The 15708-nt window shown below is 32.4% G+C and overlaps 1 protein-coding gene across 3 annotated transcripts; it reads right to left on the reverse strand.

Moving 5' to 3' along the window:
* Positions 1–10: 10 nt before the first annotated feature.
* On the reverse strand, positions 11–15658 carry LOC148626220 (pseudouridine-5'-phosphatase-like). Of its 3 annotated transcripts, none has more exons than XM_088570055.1 (5): positions 15537–15658; positions 9726–9851; positions 8292–8384; positions 5136–5368; positions 11–1737 (listed from the first exon to the last, which is right to left on the reverse strand). In XM_088570055.1, exons 1-5 carry the CDS (start codon positions 15568–15570, stop codon positions 1555–1557), a joined length of 669 nt encoding a protein of 222 aa, XP_088426181.1. In that variant the 5' UTR covers positions 15571–15658; the 3' UTR covers positions 11–1554. The 3 variants fall into 3 exon arrangements, with proteins under 3 accessions (XP_088426181.1, XP_088426180.1, XP_088426179.1); XM_088570054.1 differs by lacking the exon at positions 15537–15658 and adding an exon at positions 15296–15434; XM_088570053.1 differs by lacking the exon at positions 15537–15658 and adding an exon at positions 10987–11112.
* Between the last annotated feature and the right edge of the window lie 50 nt (positions 15659–15708).

The following is a 15708-nucleotide window of genomic DNA, read 5'->3' on the forward strand; positions in this document are numbered from 1 at the left end:
ATAACAAAAGTACAAAATAAATAATTTAATTTATCATTGCGAAAACACTAAAGTAAAAAATTAAACATCAACAAATAAACCACGATTTCTTTTGATATGAAAAAAGAACGGATATGGTGAAATGCAACAAATGTACCAACGTACAAACTAAATTCAAAATAGTAAATACTGTCAGAGACCATCAACGGCTCTACAACAAGTGCACACACCTTGATGTAAGCTCTGAAATGCACGGACAACAAAAGTAAAAAAATTCCACTGTAACAGAATCCTAAAAACTCTTCAAAATCAAATTGAAAAGTAATATAGTGACAAAAAAAACCACATAAATAACCAACATCTTTTGACTATGGAAAGGCACATCATGTTGATTCAAGTCCACATTGGTAGAAGAATGTCTTTCACATATTCAATACAGTATAAGGGGTAATTTTCGCTGAATGCTAATAGTCGTTTTCATATTAATTTACGGAATGCAAGCCATTTTAGCAAGTTTTTCAAAGGGACATAACCTACCAACACCAAACAACCTGGTTGATAGTCTCATTGCAGAAAGGGAAACAGTAAACATTTTTCTTGCAAACTTAAACTATTTTCACTTCGATAAGTACCTGAATGGTTTGAAATAAATTATTCAAACGTATCCAAGTCCTTACCGCAGCTCTAATAAATCGAATATTTGAATTTGAAGTCAACTGCTGTCCATTGCTCCAATTTGACAGTAAACCAATCTGTCAGATGACAAATTTGAAGAAAGTTATTCCCCTTTGCTCAAAATTTAAAAAACGAAGCCAAAATCCGGAATATGGAAAAGGACTATTTTGATGTATTAAGGGCTCTGTCTAAAACCACCAAAATAAATTCTGTGAAATATTTACTCTGGGCTCAAGTACTTTGTGCACTCAGCATCAACATCAAAATTTTTTTGTTTACTTTTTTTGCCTCAACACTCTAATGTTAAACACCTGCCATATGGTAATTCCCCTCCCACATAGCAGCAAGGAAGAAAAATCATTTTGTTGATGTGAGAGGTCACTTGTAATTAATGTTCATCTTTCAACAGATATTCTGCACTCTAATGATTTCTTATAGTTATTATTAATGATTTGATCAAACTTTAAAATTGTTTAAGGATGTAGACCTAGGGTAAGAGACAACTCTTACAAATACGATTGTATTTGGCATTTTACATCATCAATGTTATATAAGCATCAAAGTAACTGATTTCATTCTGTTTCAAATGAAAGCTTGATAGGCTTTGGTGAAATTAAAAATTTGTACAAGCATATCACTGATTTCAAGAGTTATATCCCTTACCCTAGGTCTACCTTCTGAAATACAAATCATACCAATCATACAAATAGTTCCAAACAAATCAAATAACAAAATTAATACAAAAAAGTTTTTGAGTAGATAAATGAACCATTTGAAAAATATATCCCGTCCTATCAAAAAGAGCGATAAAAAAAAGAAATCTAAAAATCTCAACAATCAAAATAATTTTTCATAATTGCATATTATCTGATTATATAATTTGCCTAAACTTCTTTTACATCAAGAATCAAATGCAGGCAGTCCAAAAGCTTCAGGAACAAACTGTTCCAATGAGTCTAAAACTAATGAACACTTGTGATTATGTGTATCTTTATCCTGTTCTGCATGTGGAACCCAAACACACTTCATCCCTGCTATATGTGCTGCATCTACACCATTAGGTGCATCTTCAAAAACTAAAACCTGAAAAAAAAATTAAAACACAAATGTATTTGCAAGCAACCAACAGTAATTCAGATTGAAAATAACTCTTCTTAAGTCAACATTTTTTTTCTTATCAAAAAAATCTTTAAGATGATCAAATCCCATATCTGACAAAATCGAAGTGAAGCAACTAATTATCTGATTACCTAAAGTAAAATTCAGTACTCAGTTATAACTTGAATGGATATACTTATAGTGAATATGTCAAAGAGACGAAAACTTAGCCAGGATGAAAAATGTCAGCTCAAGACCCACACTCCATTAGTATTTCTCACTTTCACAATACAACAAAGCCCCTCTCTTTTTTTCAACTTCATTCTATCTAAAACCAAAACATCCCCCTACATAGTTGAAAACAATGAAAAAAATAAACCTTGTACCAGAGAATTATTAAAATCGTTTGACCGAATTGTTTATAAGTTATCATGTGATATGAGAACAGATGGACAGAAAGAATGAGATAGACATACAGACAACTCTAAACAATGTAATGATCACTAAAAGACAATGGACGAAAAATATAAATTTGATGTATAAGCCTATGCAGGGGCGTAGCTAGGCCTGTTTTAGTTGTACGCAAAATTACGGCAAGGGGTCTTGTGGGGGGGTGGTCGCTCAAGGCCCCCAGTGAGTCCGGCAAGGCAAAGCCCTGAGGGAAACTGAATATTAATGATTTTGGAGCCAGTTTTTCAGAGAGAGTAATCAAGGGAACCAAAGTTATAGCGGCAATTAAAAGAATGTAATCCAAGGACAAAGACCAGACATGGAAAACAGACATACACAACAAAGAACATACAGTAACTAAAATCATACATACAAAGTAACAAAAGTAAATGAGCAACTTGGACTCCACTAAAAACTGGGAGCATGGACCAGGTGCACCAGTAGGGTAAACGACCTCTGCTTTTCTAGAAACACCCGCCAAGTTGCTCATGAAAAGTCAAGTCCGGGGTAGACAAACGAGGAAAGGAAAACCATGACCCATTGAATAAATCAGTTTTCATGGTGCTGATGGATACACCATAATGATCTATGAGTTCATGATGATGACTATAAAACTTATGTAGTGATGACTTCAATCTTGTAGCAACATAACCCTGTTCCAGAAGCCTATTTGTTAGAGTTCTAGCGCGATACAAAAAGTCTGCGTTGTTTCGGCAAGCTCTGGCATAAAGTATGAGCTGTGATATGAACACTCCATACGCAGGAGCCGAAGGGATGTTGCCACAGATGAAAGGAAAGTTGACAATTCTGAATGAAAAGTCATCACGTTTGTCGTAAAGTTTGGTCAATAGTTTTCCTTTACCATCGATTTCTAAGTGTAGGTCAAGATATGAGGCTGACTTCACAGTGTCTGTAGTATCCTTTATCTCAAGTTCTTTTGGGTAGATGTGATGTATCAAATTCCCGAAATTAGGATTGTTTAAAGATAATACGTCATCTATATAGCGGAAACTGAGATTGAAGGATCTAGCCAAACAATATTCTTTCTTTCTGATCAGATCAGCTATAAAGCCAGCCTCATAAGAGTAAAGGAATAGGTCAGCAAGTAAAGGAGCACAATTTGTTCCCATTGAAATGCAGACCATTTGTTGAAAAACACGTCCACCACATTGGACAAATATGTTGTCGATTAAAAATTCCATCATTTTGTAAACATCTTCCTCTGTATATTTGGAAGATGATTTGGAATTATTTCTTACAAAGTATGAAGAATCTCTACCAAGAACTATATATTTGTATCTAGGTGTACCATCTTTTTTGGAAAAACAATGATGTATAATGTTTTTAAATCGGGATTTTAACTGAGTATGTATACGGAAAAGTACAAAATTTCCGGAATTGATGGTTTTGATATCGCTAATTACTTTGTGGTGTATATTGGAGTATCATTATGTATTAAAAAGGATTTGTCATGGCATAAAACTTTTATTTCATCTTTAAAATGTGTGTTTTTATTTTTGTAACTTTTTCCAAAAGTACGCAACTGCATATTTGCGTACAGGCAGCTACGCCCCTGCTATGTACCAAGTATATATGGAATCATGTCACTTAAGTACATCCCCTCAGGCACTAGTATAAAACAATATCATTACATAGAGCAGTCAATAAGCACTTGTTTTAAAATGGTAACAGATTTAGGGCCTGTCCTTGCATACCTAAGGCAGTTTTACTCTAACAGTTGTCCACAAAGTAATCCTACAAAATGTATTGATTCATTGAAAAGGTTTCATATGTTTTATACCCCACTCAACAAGCAAAGTAATGTAGATTTAACTTGCCTGTCCATCATTTTATCTGTCTGCCCGTTGGTCTGAATTTCATCACAAAAATACTGGTTCCTAAAGGATGCATTGATTTTCAATTTGGTGTGTGGTTTGTGTAGATGAGGTATACGTAAAAATGTAAAGGATTTTGGGTAGCTGTCAGATATCAACATCCTGTTTAGCAGGACTTTACCATTTTTCACTACATGTACATGTATATTAAATGATTGAGAAAATTTTCAGTCATAACTCTTGGCTCCCTATGGTTTGAATTATTTCATATTTGATGTGCAGCTTTATACAGATGGGGTATATCATGTTAATGATTTTGGATACTGTCTAATATCAACTTTATGTTTGAATGGTGTATGTCTAGTCTGACATCATGTTTTTTCTTACTGAAAAGTAGTTTGATGCATTAAATTTATTTAATGGACAATGATTTTGTGTTTGAAACTCTCTCTTTAAGGTATTTGAGTCAAAATAAAATGTACTGGGCATGTTGGCAAAATCAGAGTTATCTTTTTGGAATTTAGAAAATAATAGAGCACTACATTCCTTGATAAGAAAATTCAGAAGAAAGCTTAAATAAATGTACTGGGTATGTTGGTAAAATCAGAGTTATCTCTCTTAGAATGATTCCTCTTCCCCCACAGAGAAAACAAAATTAAAAGAAACCCTTAGTGAATATTCAGTACTTTGAAACAATTTAAACAACATACTCTTAAAAATAGAAATATCAAATATCTCAAATCATCCCCTGCATAATTCTAAGGTGGGCATGTAGCTACATGTGTACTCAACCTATAAATCATCCCCTGCATAATTCTAAGGTGGGCATGTAGCTACATGTGTACTCAACCTATAAATCATCCCCTGCATAATTCTAAGGTGGGCATGTAGCTACATGTGTACTCAACCTATAAATCATCCCCTGCATAATTCTAAGGTGGGCATGTAGCTACATGTGTACTCAACCTATAAATCATCCCCTGCATAATTCTAAGGTGGGCATGTAGCTACATGTGTACTCAACCTATAAATCATCCCCTGCATAATTCTAAGGTGGGCATGTAGCTACATGTGTACTTGAGATTACATGATACTTACTTTGTCAGGACTTGGTTTCTCCTTGAATCTCTCTGCACAAACAAGGAAGATATCAGGAGCAGGTTTACCATGCTTTACATCAGGGTCATCTGTGCTCATTACAGAATGGAGAAATAAATCAAACAGGTCTCTGTGCTTTCTAGTTTTTAGCTCCATCAACTTTTTACTTGAACCTGTTGCTATTGCTATGGGAATGTTATGCTTGTGAAGATGTCTTACTAATTTTTCTGCTCCTATTAAAAAAAACATTTCAATAATTTTTTAAACATTTTTTTAAAAATCTATATGCCTCTCAGCCTTGCTGATATAGAAAACATTTCTTTGATATAGAAATATTTACTTTCTATTTTATAAAGCTTACATTTTCAGGCTTAAATGAATGTAAGATGTAGTGAGAGTGTAAGGGTTATAGACTCAGCTTAAAGTATGTATAATAAATCTGGCCTGTGTTTCATTAAAAAAAATTCTCTGACTGAGACTTCCATCAAGTTTCCCTTGAAATTTTCCTCAAGAATTAAAGCTACATGTGTTTGATCGGTCAAAACTTGACTACAGGAAGGACTTAAGGAAAAAATTAATTTCAGATTATTTATCGATATTCTTGAGAGGGCAAAATTTTGAGTCAACTTTAAAACATTAGAAAATGGTCAAAAATCCATTGCATGAAAGCCAGCCTTGGTTCTGACCAGATTACAGTCTAAAATTATCCCCTCTGATTTCTATTAGCAACTCTCTGTGCTAAAATGATGTATATAATCTTTATGTAACATAGTTCCTTAAAAAAACTGGTTCTAAATTTATTTATCATCAGCATTCATGCCTGATACTGTGTGTACTGTTTTTTGTACTACAGTGAAATTTGCCTTAATTACTGTGAAAGTACTTTTATTCGTAGGTACCAATTTTTGTGGTATAAGGGAAAATAATTTGTTCGTGGATTCTTGAATTTGTGGATTTGACAACACTGTCATACTAACGAATTGAATATTTTCTTTTCATTGTTAACCAAATTTTGTGGTTTACCAAACCTACGATTCTACAGAAATTGGTACCCATGAATAATAATACTTTAACAGTAACCCCATTTTGAACGGTAAAATATGATTGATTTTAGACATGTCTTCTGTATTTTTCAGGTTCAAATTACAGTCTCTGGTTTAGACAGGTTTTTGATTTTCAACGTTCACTTTTGACAGGTTGTACTGTACAAGCTTATCTTTTTACATTTTTCTGTACATACTGCAACCTTTTTTTCATTTTCAAGTTATAGTTTAGACACTGTGCAAGTTTTATCTTTTCACACTATTCAGAACATATTACAACCAGACTATCTTGTAGTACCTTCAGTTAAATGAATTTCAGAAGATGGAAATCAATTGTCTTTTCTGCTTTGTCACCCAGTTTACTATTCAAATTAATTGCCATGACAAAGCAAATTTCTTTTCTAATACATATCAAACACCTTGATGAAAGAGAACACATATTTTTATACCATTACTTTTAATACCCTTTTTGTAATTTGTAAGCACTTTAATAGTAAGTGCCATACAACTTCTTATCAGTCATAATACTACAGAACTTAAAGACAATTACTTTCTATGTTCAATAGAAAAAAGAACAAACAATGCAACAGCATATATCCAAATGAATCCAAGATAATATCAACATAATAACATGAAGAATCAAGTATAACGAACTGGATTCTCAATGTTATGTAATACAGAAAGAAAACTCGTCTCAATTTTTTAGAAGTCATACAGTACATGGAAAATGGACAGACAAAAAAATACTGCATTAACAAGAAAACAATATCAGCAGGGCAGATTCAGGTGGGGGGCGTGTTGAGTGTGCACCCCCCCTAAATTTTGCAAAGTGTGGGTTGTCAGGGGTAGATTTAGGCGGTTTTAGGTTGAAACTTTAATTTCTTTCTAATTTTACCACAAAAGATATCTACAATGCACCCACTCTAGAAGAATATTTCAAAAATTTAACCTTAAAAAATTTTTCACCTCACTCCGCTCAGCAATATTTCAATTGTGCATTCCCCTAATCTAAAATCCTGGATCTGCCCCTGATCAGTGTTCAACTACAAAAACCATATATGCCATCAACTGTGAGTAAAATAAGTTTTTAAAATGTTTTTTGAAATTTAATGCTAATGAAAGGCAATGTGCACCTGGAAAAATCAAAAACCTTGGTCAATTCCATAATAAGTTTTAAGTGTAAAATTGTCGTAAGTAATAATGTCACAATGATATTTTCTATTCAGAAGCCATCATTTATGACCAAACTTACACTTACACTGTATGACAGTTTTTAAAATTGACTGATTGTGACCAAATCATTTGACCAAACAGAAAAAATAAATCATTTATAGAGGCCCAGTGCAAAGTTCTTCATCAATTAAATGCTTCCTCCTATTTGTAAGTTGTAATTATTTTCAAGATCTTTCAAGTTAAATCCAGAAAAAATCCAAGTGTAAAAATCATCATTTCTTATCTTTAAAGGGCAAATACAAATGTCCAATGACCACGAGTATACTAGCCATCAGGATCATATCATTAGTTAAATATTTCTTACTATGAAATATGGTTTAAAGTTATTTTTTAGCTTAAAAGTATAAGGATGTCCTATTTGGCCTTTCAAGGGCAATAACTCTAATACAGAGTCATTATTAAACTAGACCCAAATGAAGAACTCTTTAAGCCCAAGAAGGTAGACAACTCTTGTTTACACTATTGCTTATTGACATCTAAAGACAATTTAAAAAAAAGAAAAGAAAAGGATTTTCCCCTGTGTTCTATCAAAATAATTGGTAGCTATGATTGTTGTCTGATCAATGTAATTGGCAACAATTTTAATGCAAACACACAAAGGATCCTTTTAGTGAAATTTAAAGTTAATCTACAAAGTAGATTCAAAGGTTATAAGTCTAGGAGACCTCATAAAATATTAAGAATGGTGGAGCAAGTAACTATGTCAAAATGATATTTTTCCAACAAAGAAATAAAAAATGTTCAATTATCTACAACACAGACAGTTCAAATAGGCATCTTGAAGATAAATTCATTCTCTTTTTCAAGTAAATGCTTCAAATTAAACAAGATCTGCCTGAGCCTTACAAAGATTGACACTTGATAATTACTGTACACATACCTGGCATGTACCCAACTTTTGGGAACAGAACTTCCTGCTGTTTATGTGCTGCACGTAGGTATTCTTCAACTGTTAGTGGTAAGTCTAACGCATCTAAAAGGTTTATACAAAAGTTAGGTACATTAATTGGAGTGATCTGCTCTTCTTTCTGATGTAAATTGATGTACGAGTCAAAACAATCTTTCACTTGCAGATCAAAAGTGTTAAACCTGAATTTGAATTGCTATTTTCATAAATTTCTATACTGCATATTTGGGTCATAATCATAGGTCGAAACAGCAGATTTTTTTTCATTTTGCGAAACCAGGAAGTAGATTACCCATTCAACAAGTGTCTACTACGATGCAGACCTACGTTACAGCATTCTGTCTAATTTATCAGAATTCATTAAGATCAGAATCAGATGGCATTATTTAGGTGGCTGAAGAAGGCATCAGAAACTGAAAAAAAGTATCTTTTATTTAAAAACAAGCTATTTTTTCCAAAAATTGAGTTTTCACATACATTCCACTTGTCATTTCTCTACCAGAACTACATGTAACTTAAAGATTCCAACTTTGTAATGTTATTGCATTACATCAAAATCTCAATAATAATAGGATAATTAATTGGAAAACATGAATAATGAATAAATATGATCACGAGTGCCGAAGAACACCTAGATTTAACGAGTGTGCGGAACTTGTTCCCGCACGAGTTAAATCTTTATGAGTTCTCGGCACAAGTGATAATATTTTAGTTATTAATGATAACCAATTGATTATCCTATTTTATTATATAGATTTCCTCCATTATTCACTGCTATTTTCAACAGAAATTTTATTTTTTGTAAACAGTGGATTGATGTTCGTGTCAACTTGTTTAGAAATATAACCTGGTTGGGAGCCAAACACACCTTATATTTACTCCTTTATTCAGTCACTATGGGCTTTTTGTTTCATTTTATACCAAAGAATAACTTTAACTTAACTGTATATGATCTTTATTATTGACAATATTATCAGAGGTGATACAGAATTATTTAATACAAGCAAAGGTTGTTGTATAGGAGTGCTTAGGGCAAAAGAAAAAAGCATCATCTACCTGTTGCTCTGTCTAATAGGGGGATATCAATTTATGATACATTAGTAGCTCATTAGAAGTTATTATAACAATATTCCGATATTTTATTTCAAGTTGGAAATGTATGAATTTGAAGGAAATCTTGATTTTAAATAGCCTTTGATGTGTATCTAAATGGCCTGATTACATATACCTATTGGACAAGTGGCATTTTTTTGTATAACTTCATTCTACAGTTGAAATAAATTCTTTAATGTTACATCGAAAGATTGGTTTGTAGTAGTACGTTATTCTTTTTAATTCTAATCCCCCATTAAACAAATAAAGTACTGGTATAAAGCAACTCAGAGGCATAAATATATACTGACTCACGTATAATTATTTTAGCAGCTTCAGTTTCTTTCTTCCCCATCTGCTGACTTTTAATTTCCCAAGTAAAGTTCTTGCCATATTTTGATACTATTCCTTGTGTTATTTCAGTATACAACCTTTCTGTATCTGTAACCAAAGGAAAAAAAAAATTAAGTAAAGCAGAGAATGTTTTACTCTAAGATACATGTAAGCAGAGAATGTTTACTCAAAAAATCATGTACATGTACAAGTATGAAGAGTAATCAATACATGTCATTTACTAGTGAATATACATGTCCATGTATGGCAATAATGGCTTATGTCGGATGCAAATTCTACCATACTTTAAAAAATATGCCATTAAAATGGTCCTCATTTTCTGACACAAAAGTGATTAAAGCTTGTAAAATCCTGGAAAAACCCTGTGATGCAAAACTTTAAATGTGTGCATGTTTTACTCAGGGTGTAACAATACATTTTTCCTCCAGTGATATTTATTGTGATATTGGATATGTTTGACGATACGTATCACGATACATTTTAAGAGACATGTGTCCTTCATGGGCACCCCTATGTTTTACAAAACAAAGCTGCTTATGCACGACAGAAAATAAAAAGTAAGGATTGGATCCATCATTCCATTTGAAATAAAACATTTTAAAGCAATATTTTATTTTTTTCTCTGGATCATTAAAATAATGATAGCTATAACACTAACACCAATAAATTCATTTGAAAATACAAAAAAATGTAGCATTGTAGCATTGGTGTCGTATGCGGCCACAATGTACCTGGAACTGAATCGTCCCAAAAAATACCGTGATTTTGGTTTATACAGTGAATCATTTCTCCCTTATGTTTTACCTAGATTGAACAATAAAAAATTCAAATTTTAAAAATTTTGACAAAGTAAAGGTAAACTTAAACACGTTCAATGTACATGTAAATGTACAACTACACGTAGTTATAACAACTGTATCAAAGCAGGTGTTACATGTACAATTGAAATTATCATGCAAGTAAAATGTAAATGTAGTTATTCAGTTGTATCTTAAGTATACTTCTATCATCACTACAGAAATGTTACATCTATGTATATGTTACATGTACATATTAAAGGCATTTATTTTTTTAAGGTATAATACTAACTTCATTGATAATTGAAATACCCAACAATTTACGATACAAACTTCATAGAAAATTGAAATAAATGTACCTGACAATTTAGAATACTTACCCAATATCAAAGGCATTTTATTTTTGAACTACATTTTGTACTTACCCAATAATAAACCATCAACATCAAAAATGACATGTGTAATGGATGTGGACATCTCTTTTACCTTGATGGGGTCAGTTTGTAATATTAAACAATTATTGCAGAACTTGAATTTATTCATAATTTTTTGGTAATTTCTAAATATTGAAATACTATACACAATTTCATCAGAAATCTTTCATCAGTTTGTTGCTTTTACAACACATTCAAGGTTCTTGATGAAATGGGGATTTTTTTTTTAAATATCTGCATGAACAAACAACCGTTTCATTTTAAAATATATCAATAAGGATCTTAACTACACTTTAAACCCTTTTAAATGTGATTTAAAGCAGCTATGTCCTGTGAAAACATTAATCAAATCTACATTTGTTGCATTTCTCAGCTGTACTGTGGCGTATTGGGAACATACTAGACATATGTTTGATCCCAGTCAGAAAAATTACATGTAAATGGACATGAAGATATTTAAGTTTTGCCGTGCAATACATGGGGCTTGTCTGCTTGTAGATTTCCAAAAATCACAGTTACTAAATAAAGTGTGACAACTACACAAAACGACAATGACAATTAAACAAGAGGCTTTCAGAAGCCTAAATCGCCCACCTGATTGAATTTTGCCTTTCAAAGGCAAAAAATTTAACAAGAAGTTGTCCAACAATTTTGACTCAAAAAGTCTCTAGTAGGGCTAATCATAAGGATCATTTCAACAACTGAAAGTTTCTTTTAATCTATCACTCTTTTCAAGATATTGAATGAAAACTGTTAAAATATAGAGTCATTTTCCCCCTTTCAAGGGCAATAACTCTTACAAGAAGTCAGGTCTCACTAACCACTTCTGGGTCAAATGGCCGCAACCCCCCACATGTACAATGTAGCACTGAACCTAGAAATATGCATTGTAAATGCATTATTTGTGTGTATTCTGATCAAAAGTTGTTAAAATAAAGTTGAGAATGTGTACTTTAAAATCATTTTTGTAATTTACTACAAAAGTGTATGAATATTGTTTACATGTGTGAGTGATCTGCCTCCATGCTGTCAGTTAGCAGAAAAGGTAAAAATGTTAATTTTCAGTACTTTTTATTCAAGTAAATTTTGTGAAGAATTTCTATGGTCATCGTACCATTAGAATAATGATTTTGAAAGCCTTCTTTTCCAAGCTTTGCAATGGTATGCAACTTTCATGTGTCATTTGTCCTGGAAATTCACAGTGAAACATTAAAATTCTTGTTTAACATGTAAAGTAATGGAAACTTTAGAAGTGGTTAGTGAGACCATAAGCTAAATTATGGCATATTTCACAGAAATGCATAATTTGATGAAAATTGCCTTTCCTGGTCATTATTTCCATTTTCACATACATGTAATATCAGTATAGTGATATTGGTAATCTGCCTATAGCTTAAGAGGTGCATTGTGCATGATATTGTAAAAAAACAACATAGTAACAAGATTTTTATTAGTAAAACTGACTCATAACTTGACATCATCCCTAAAATACCTAATGTCACTGCTTGGGATATTCAAAGTACTCAAATGGTCATACAGCACAAGCTAAGAATCACACATCGATGAAATTGGCTTGATATTAATTGTTGAAATCTGTCCTTTTTTTCATCATGATAAATGATATTTACTATTAACTTCTTGAATTATCATAGATATCAATTTGGTGTGACAATTAAGTTAAAATTGTATTTTTTTAGTAATTTAGGGAAAATATCACTGAGGGGCATGATATCAAAATGACCATTTCTTTGTAGTCCCATGTTTGATTTTTATAGTTGTGGTTTTATTAGACTCACAATACCACAAGCTTTCATAAAATGTAAAAAAATAAAAACATAAATACTCATAAAATGTTTTTAAGGTATCACTGACCACTTCTGGGTCAAATGGCCACCTCCTATGTAGTACCAAAAACACAATGAACCTACAAATATGCATTGTAAATGCATTATTTGTGTGTATTCTGATCAAAAGCAGTTAAAATAAAGTTGAAAATGTGTACTTTAAAATCATTTTTGTAATTTACTACAAAAATGTATGAATATTGTTTACATGTGTAAGTGATTTGCCTCCATGCTGTCAGTTAGCAGAAAAGGTAAAAATATAGATTTACGGTATTTTTTATTCAAGTAAATTTTGTGAAGAATTTCTACGGTCATCGTACCATTAGAATAATGATTTTGAAAGCCTTCTTTTCCAAGCTTTGCAATGGTATGCAACTTTAAGGTGTCATTTGTCCTGGGAATTCACAGTGAAACATTAAAAATTACTTGATTAACATGTAAAGTAATGGAAACTTTAGACATAGTTAGTGAGACCTTATCTGACAACTTTTATCCCTGAAGACTTTTGTAGTCCTAATAATAAAAATCATTTCAGCTATTGAAAGAATTTGGTGAAACCTAACGGTTTTGGAGATATATGCGAAAAACTACTGACTGACCCCTACACTGCATGTTCTATTTTAAGTAACGGCTGCCATGTTTTGTGACGGATCAAAAATCCCTACATCAGTTCTATGCAGGATACACCAAGAAACATACGTACCAAGTTTGGTTCCAATTGATCAAATAATGTAAGAGAAGAAGACTTTTGAAAAAAATAACATTAAAAATAGCAAAAATCTTCAAAAAAAGGGCAATATCTCCAACACGACTCAACAGTTTAAATCCAAAATTTGGTACCAGTTCTGTACAAGATACTCCAAGGAATATTCATATCAAGTTTGGTTTTACTTGGTCAAGTAGTGTCAGAGGAGAAGATTTTTGAAAGAAATAACATTAAAATTAGCAAAAATCGTTGAAAAAGAGCAATACAAAAATTTAACTCCAACATGGCATAACAGATTAAAACCAAAATTTGACCAGAGACAGATCTTATCATGCTGAACAATTTTACTTGTGTCAGAATTTAGTTAAACCTAACCCTTTTGGAGATATATGTGAAAAACTGCTGTCTGACCCCTATGTTCTATTTTTAGTAATGGCGGCCATGTTTTTCCACAAATCAAAAATCCCCACACCAGTTCTATACAGGATACCCCAAAGAACATTCATACCAAGTTTGCTTTCAATTGGTCAAGTAGTGTCAGAAAAGATGATCTTTGAAAGAAACAACATTAAAAATAGCAAAAATTGTTGAAAAAGGACAATAACTCCAACATGGCTAAATGGATTAAAACCAAAATTTGACAACAGATAGATCTTATCATGCTGAACAATTATATCCAATCAACATTCAGAAAAACCTAACACTTTTGGAGATATATATGAAAAACTACTGTCTGGCCCCTGTGTTCTATTTTTAGTAACAGCAGCCATGTTTTTCGACTAATCAAAAATCCCCACATCTTCATCTGTATTTTATTGTATCTAGGAATTCTGATGTTGACCCTTCCAATTTATATTCATAATCCACATGATGTTTTCTCTTGCTATCAGTTTCATTATGTTACACTTTATCGGCTGAAATCGCATGCCCCATTTCCTAGCCCATGCTCTTAGATTATCTATATCTTCTTGTAGTTTAATGCAGTCATTGATGTTTTTAACTGTATGGTAACAGACACAAACATCAGCAAAAAAACGGATTTCAGAATCAATATTGTCCAAAATGTCATTTATACAATGTACTGTATGTACATGCACATGTAGGCTGAATAGCACCGGTCCCAAAACTGTACTTTGTGGTACACCTGATTCAACATCTGACCAATCTGATCTTGTTCCATTTACCACTACGTACTGTTTATGACGACAGAGGAATGCAACAATCCAACAGAGTGTTTTTCCAGAGATGCCGTAGCTATTCAGTTTCAACTTCAGTTGTTGTGTGGAACTGTGTAAAACGCTTTTTCAAAATCTAATATAAAAAATATCTGTTTGTTTTCCATTTTCAATATTTCTAGCCCAGTCATGTGTTATGTTACAAAGTTGTGTCTCACAGCCGTGGTATTTACTAATCCCTTTTGGGATTCAGTTTCCGGAGCTATTTTCTGATGGCCAAATCAGAAAATAGCTCCTAACACTGAATCCAAAAAGGGATTATGGTACTTACATCAGTTCTATACAGGATACTCCAAAGAACATTCAAACCAAGTTTGGTTCTAATCAATCAAGTAGTTTCAGAGGAGAAGAGTTTTGTATAATTGTTAACGACGACGACGGACGCCAAGTGATGACATTAGCTCACATGGCCTACAGCCAGGTGAGCTAAAAAGTACAACTAAGACGGTCATCAGTGATATAGCACTTACAAATAAAAAAAATATGAATAAAACTGCCTTATAATGTAAAATTACCCAATAAAAGTCCATCAACGTCGAAAATAATGTGTGTAATGGGCGCAGACATCTTGGAAACTACAATTGACCGATAGCGGTATTGATCGGAATAGTTTCCGGAAATTTAGAAGCCTGCATGAAGTGACCAAAAAAAACGAAAATAATTACATGTGTGTCATTTATAATTTCTCACACAAATTTAATTTCTTATCCTCTTTAATGACTAATGACCTGGTTTGTTGTAGATATACATACGTACACGATCTAATCGATCGTTTAAATTGTTGACCCATTAACCCATAAAGTACCACTCAGGTATGCATGTATAGTATAACGATTTATAGATTTTCAAAATCCTTTTGATGGCATGTTTAAACAGGTATTTTGTAAATTTTAATGTCATAACAATTGATTGCGCACAGGACGGAAGT

This window comes from Perna viridis, chromosome 2 (genome assembly GCF_037379345.1).
Source record: "Perna viridis isolate PV_CMFRI_1.1 ecotype Kerala chromosome 2, ASM3737934v1, whole genome shotgun sequence".
NCBI classification, from domain to species: Eukaryota; Metazoa; Mollusca; class Bivalvia; order Mytilida; family Mytilidae; genus Perna; species Perna viridis.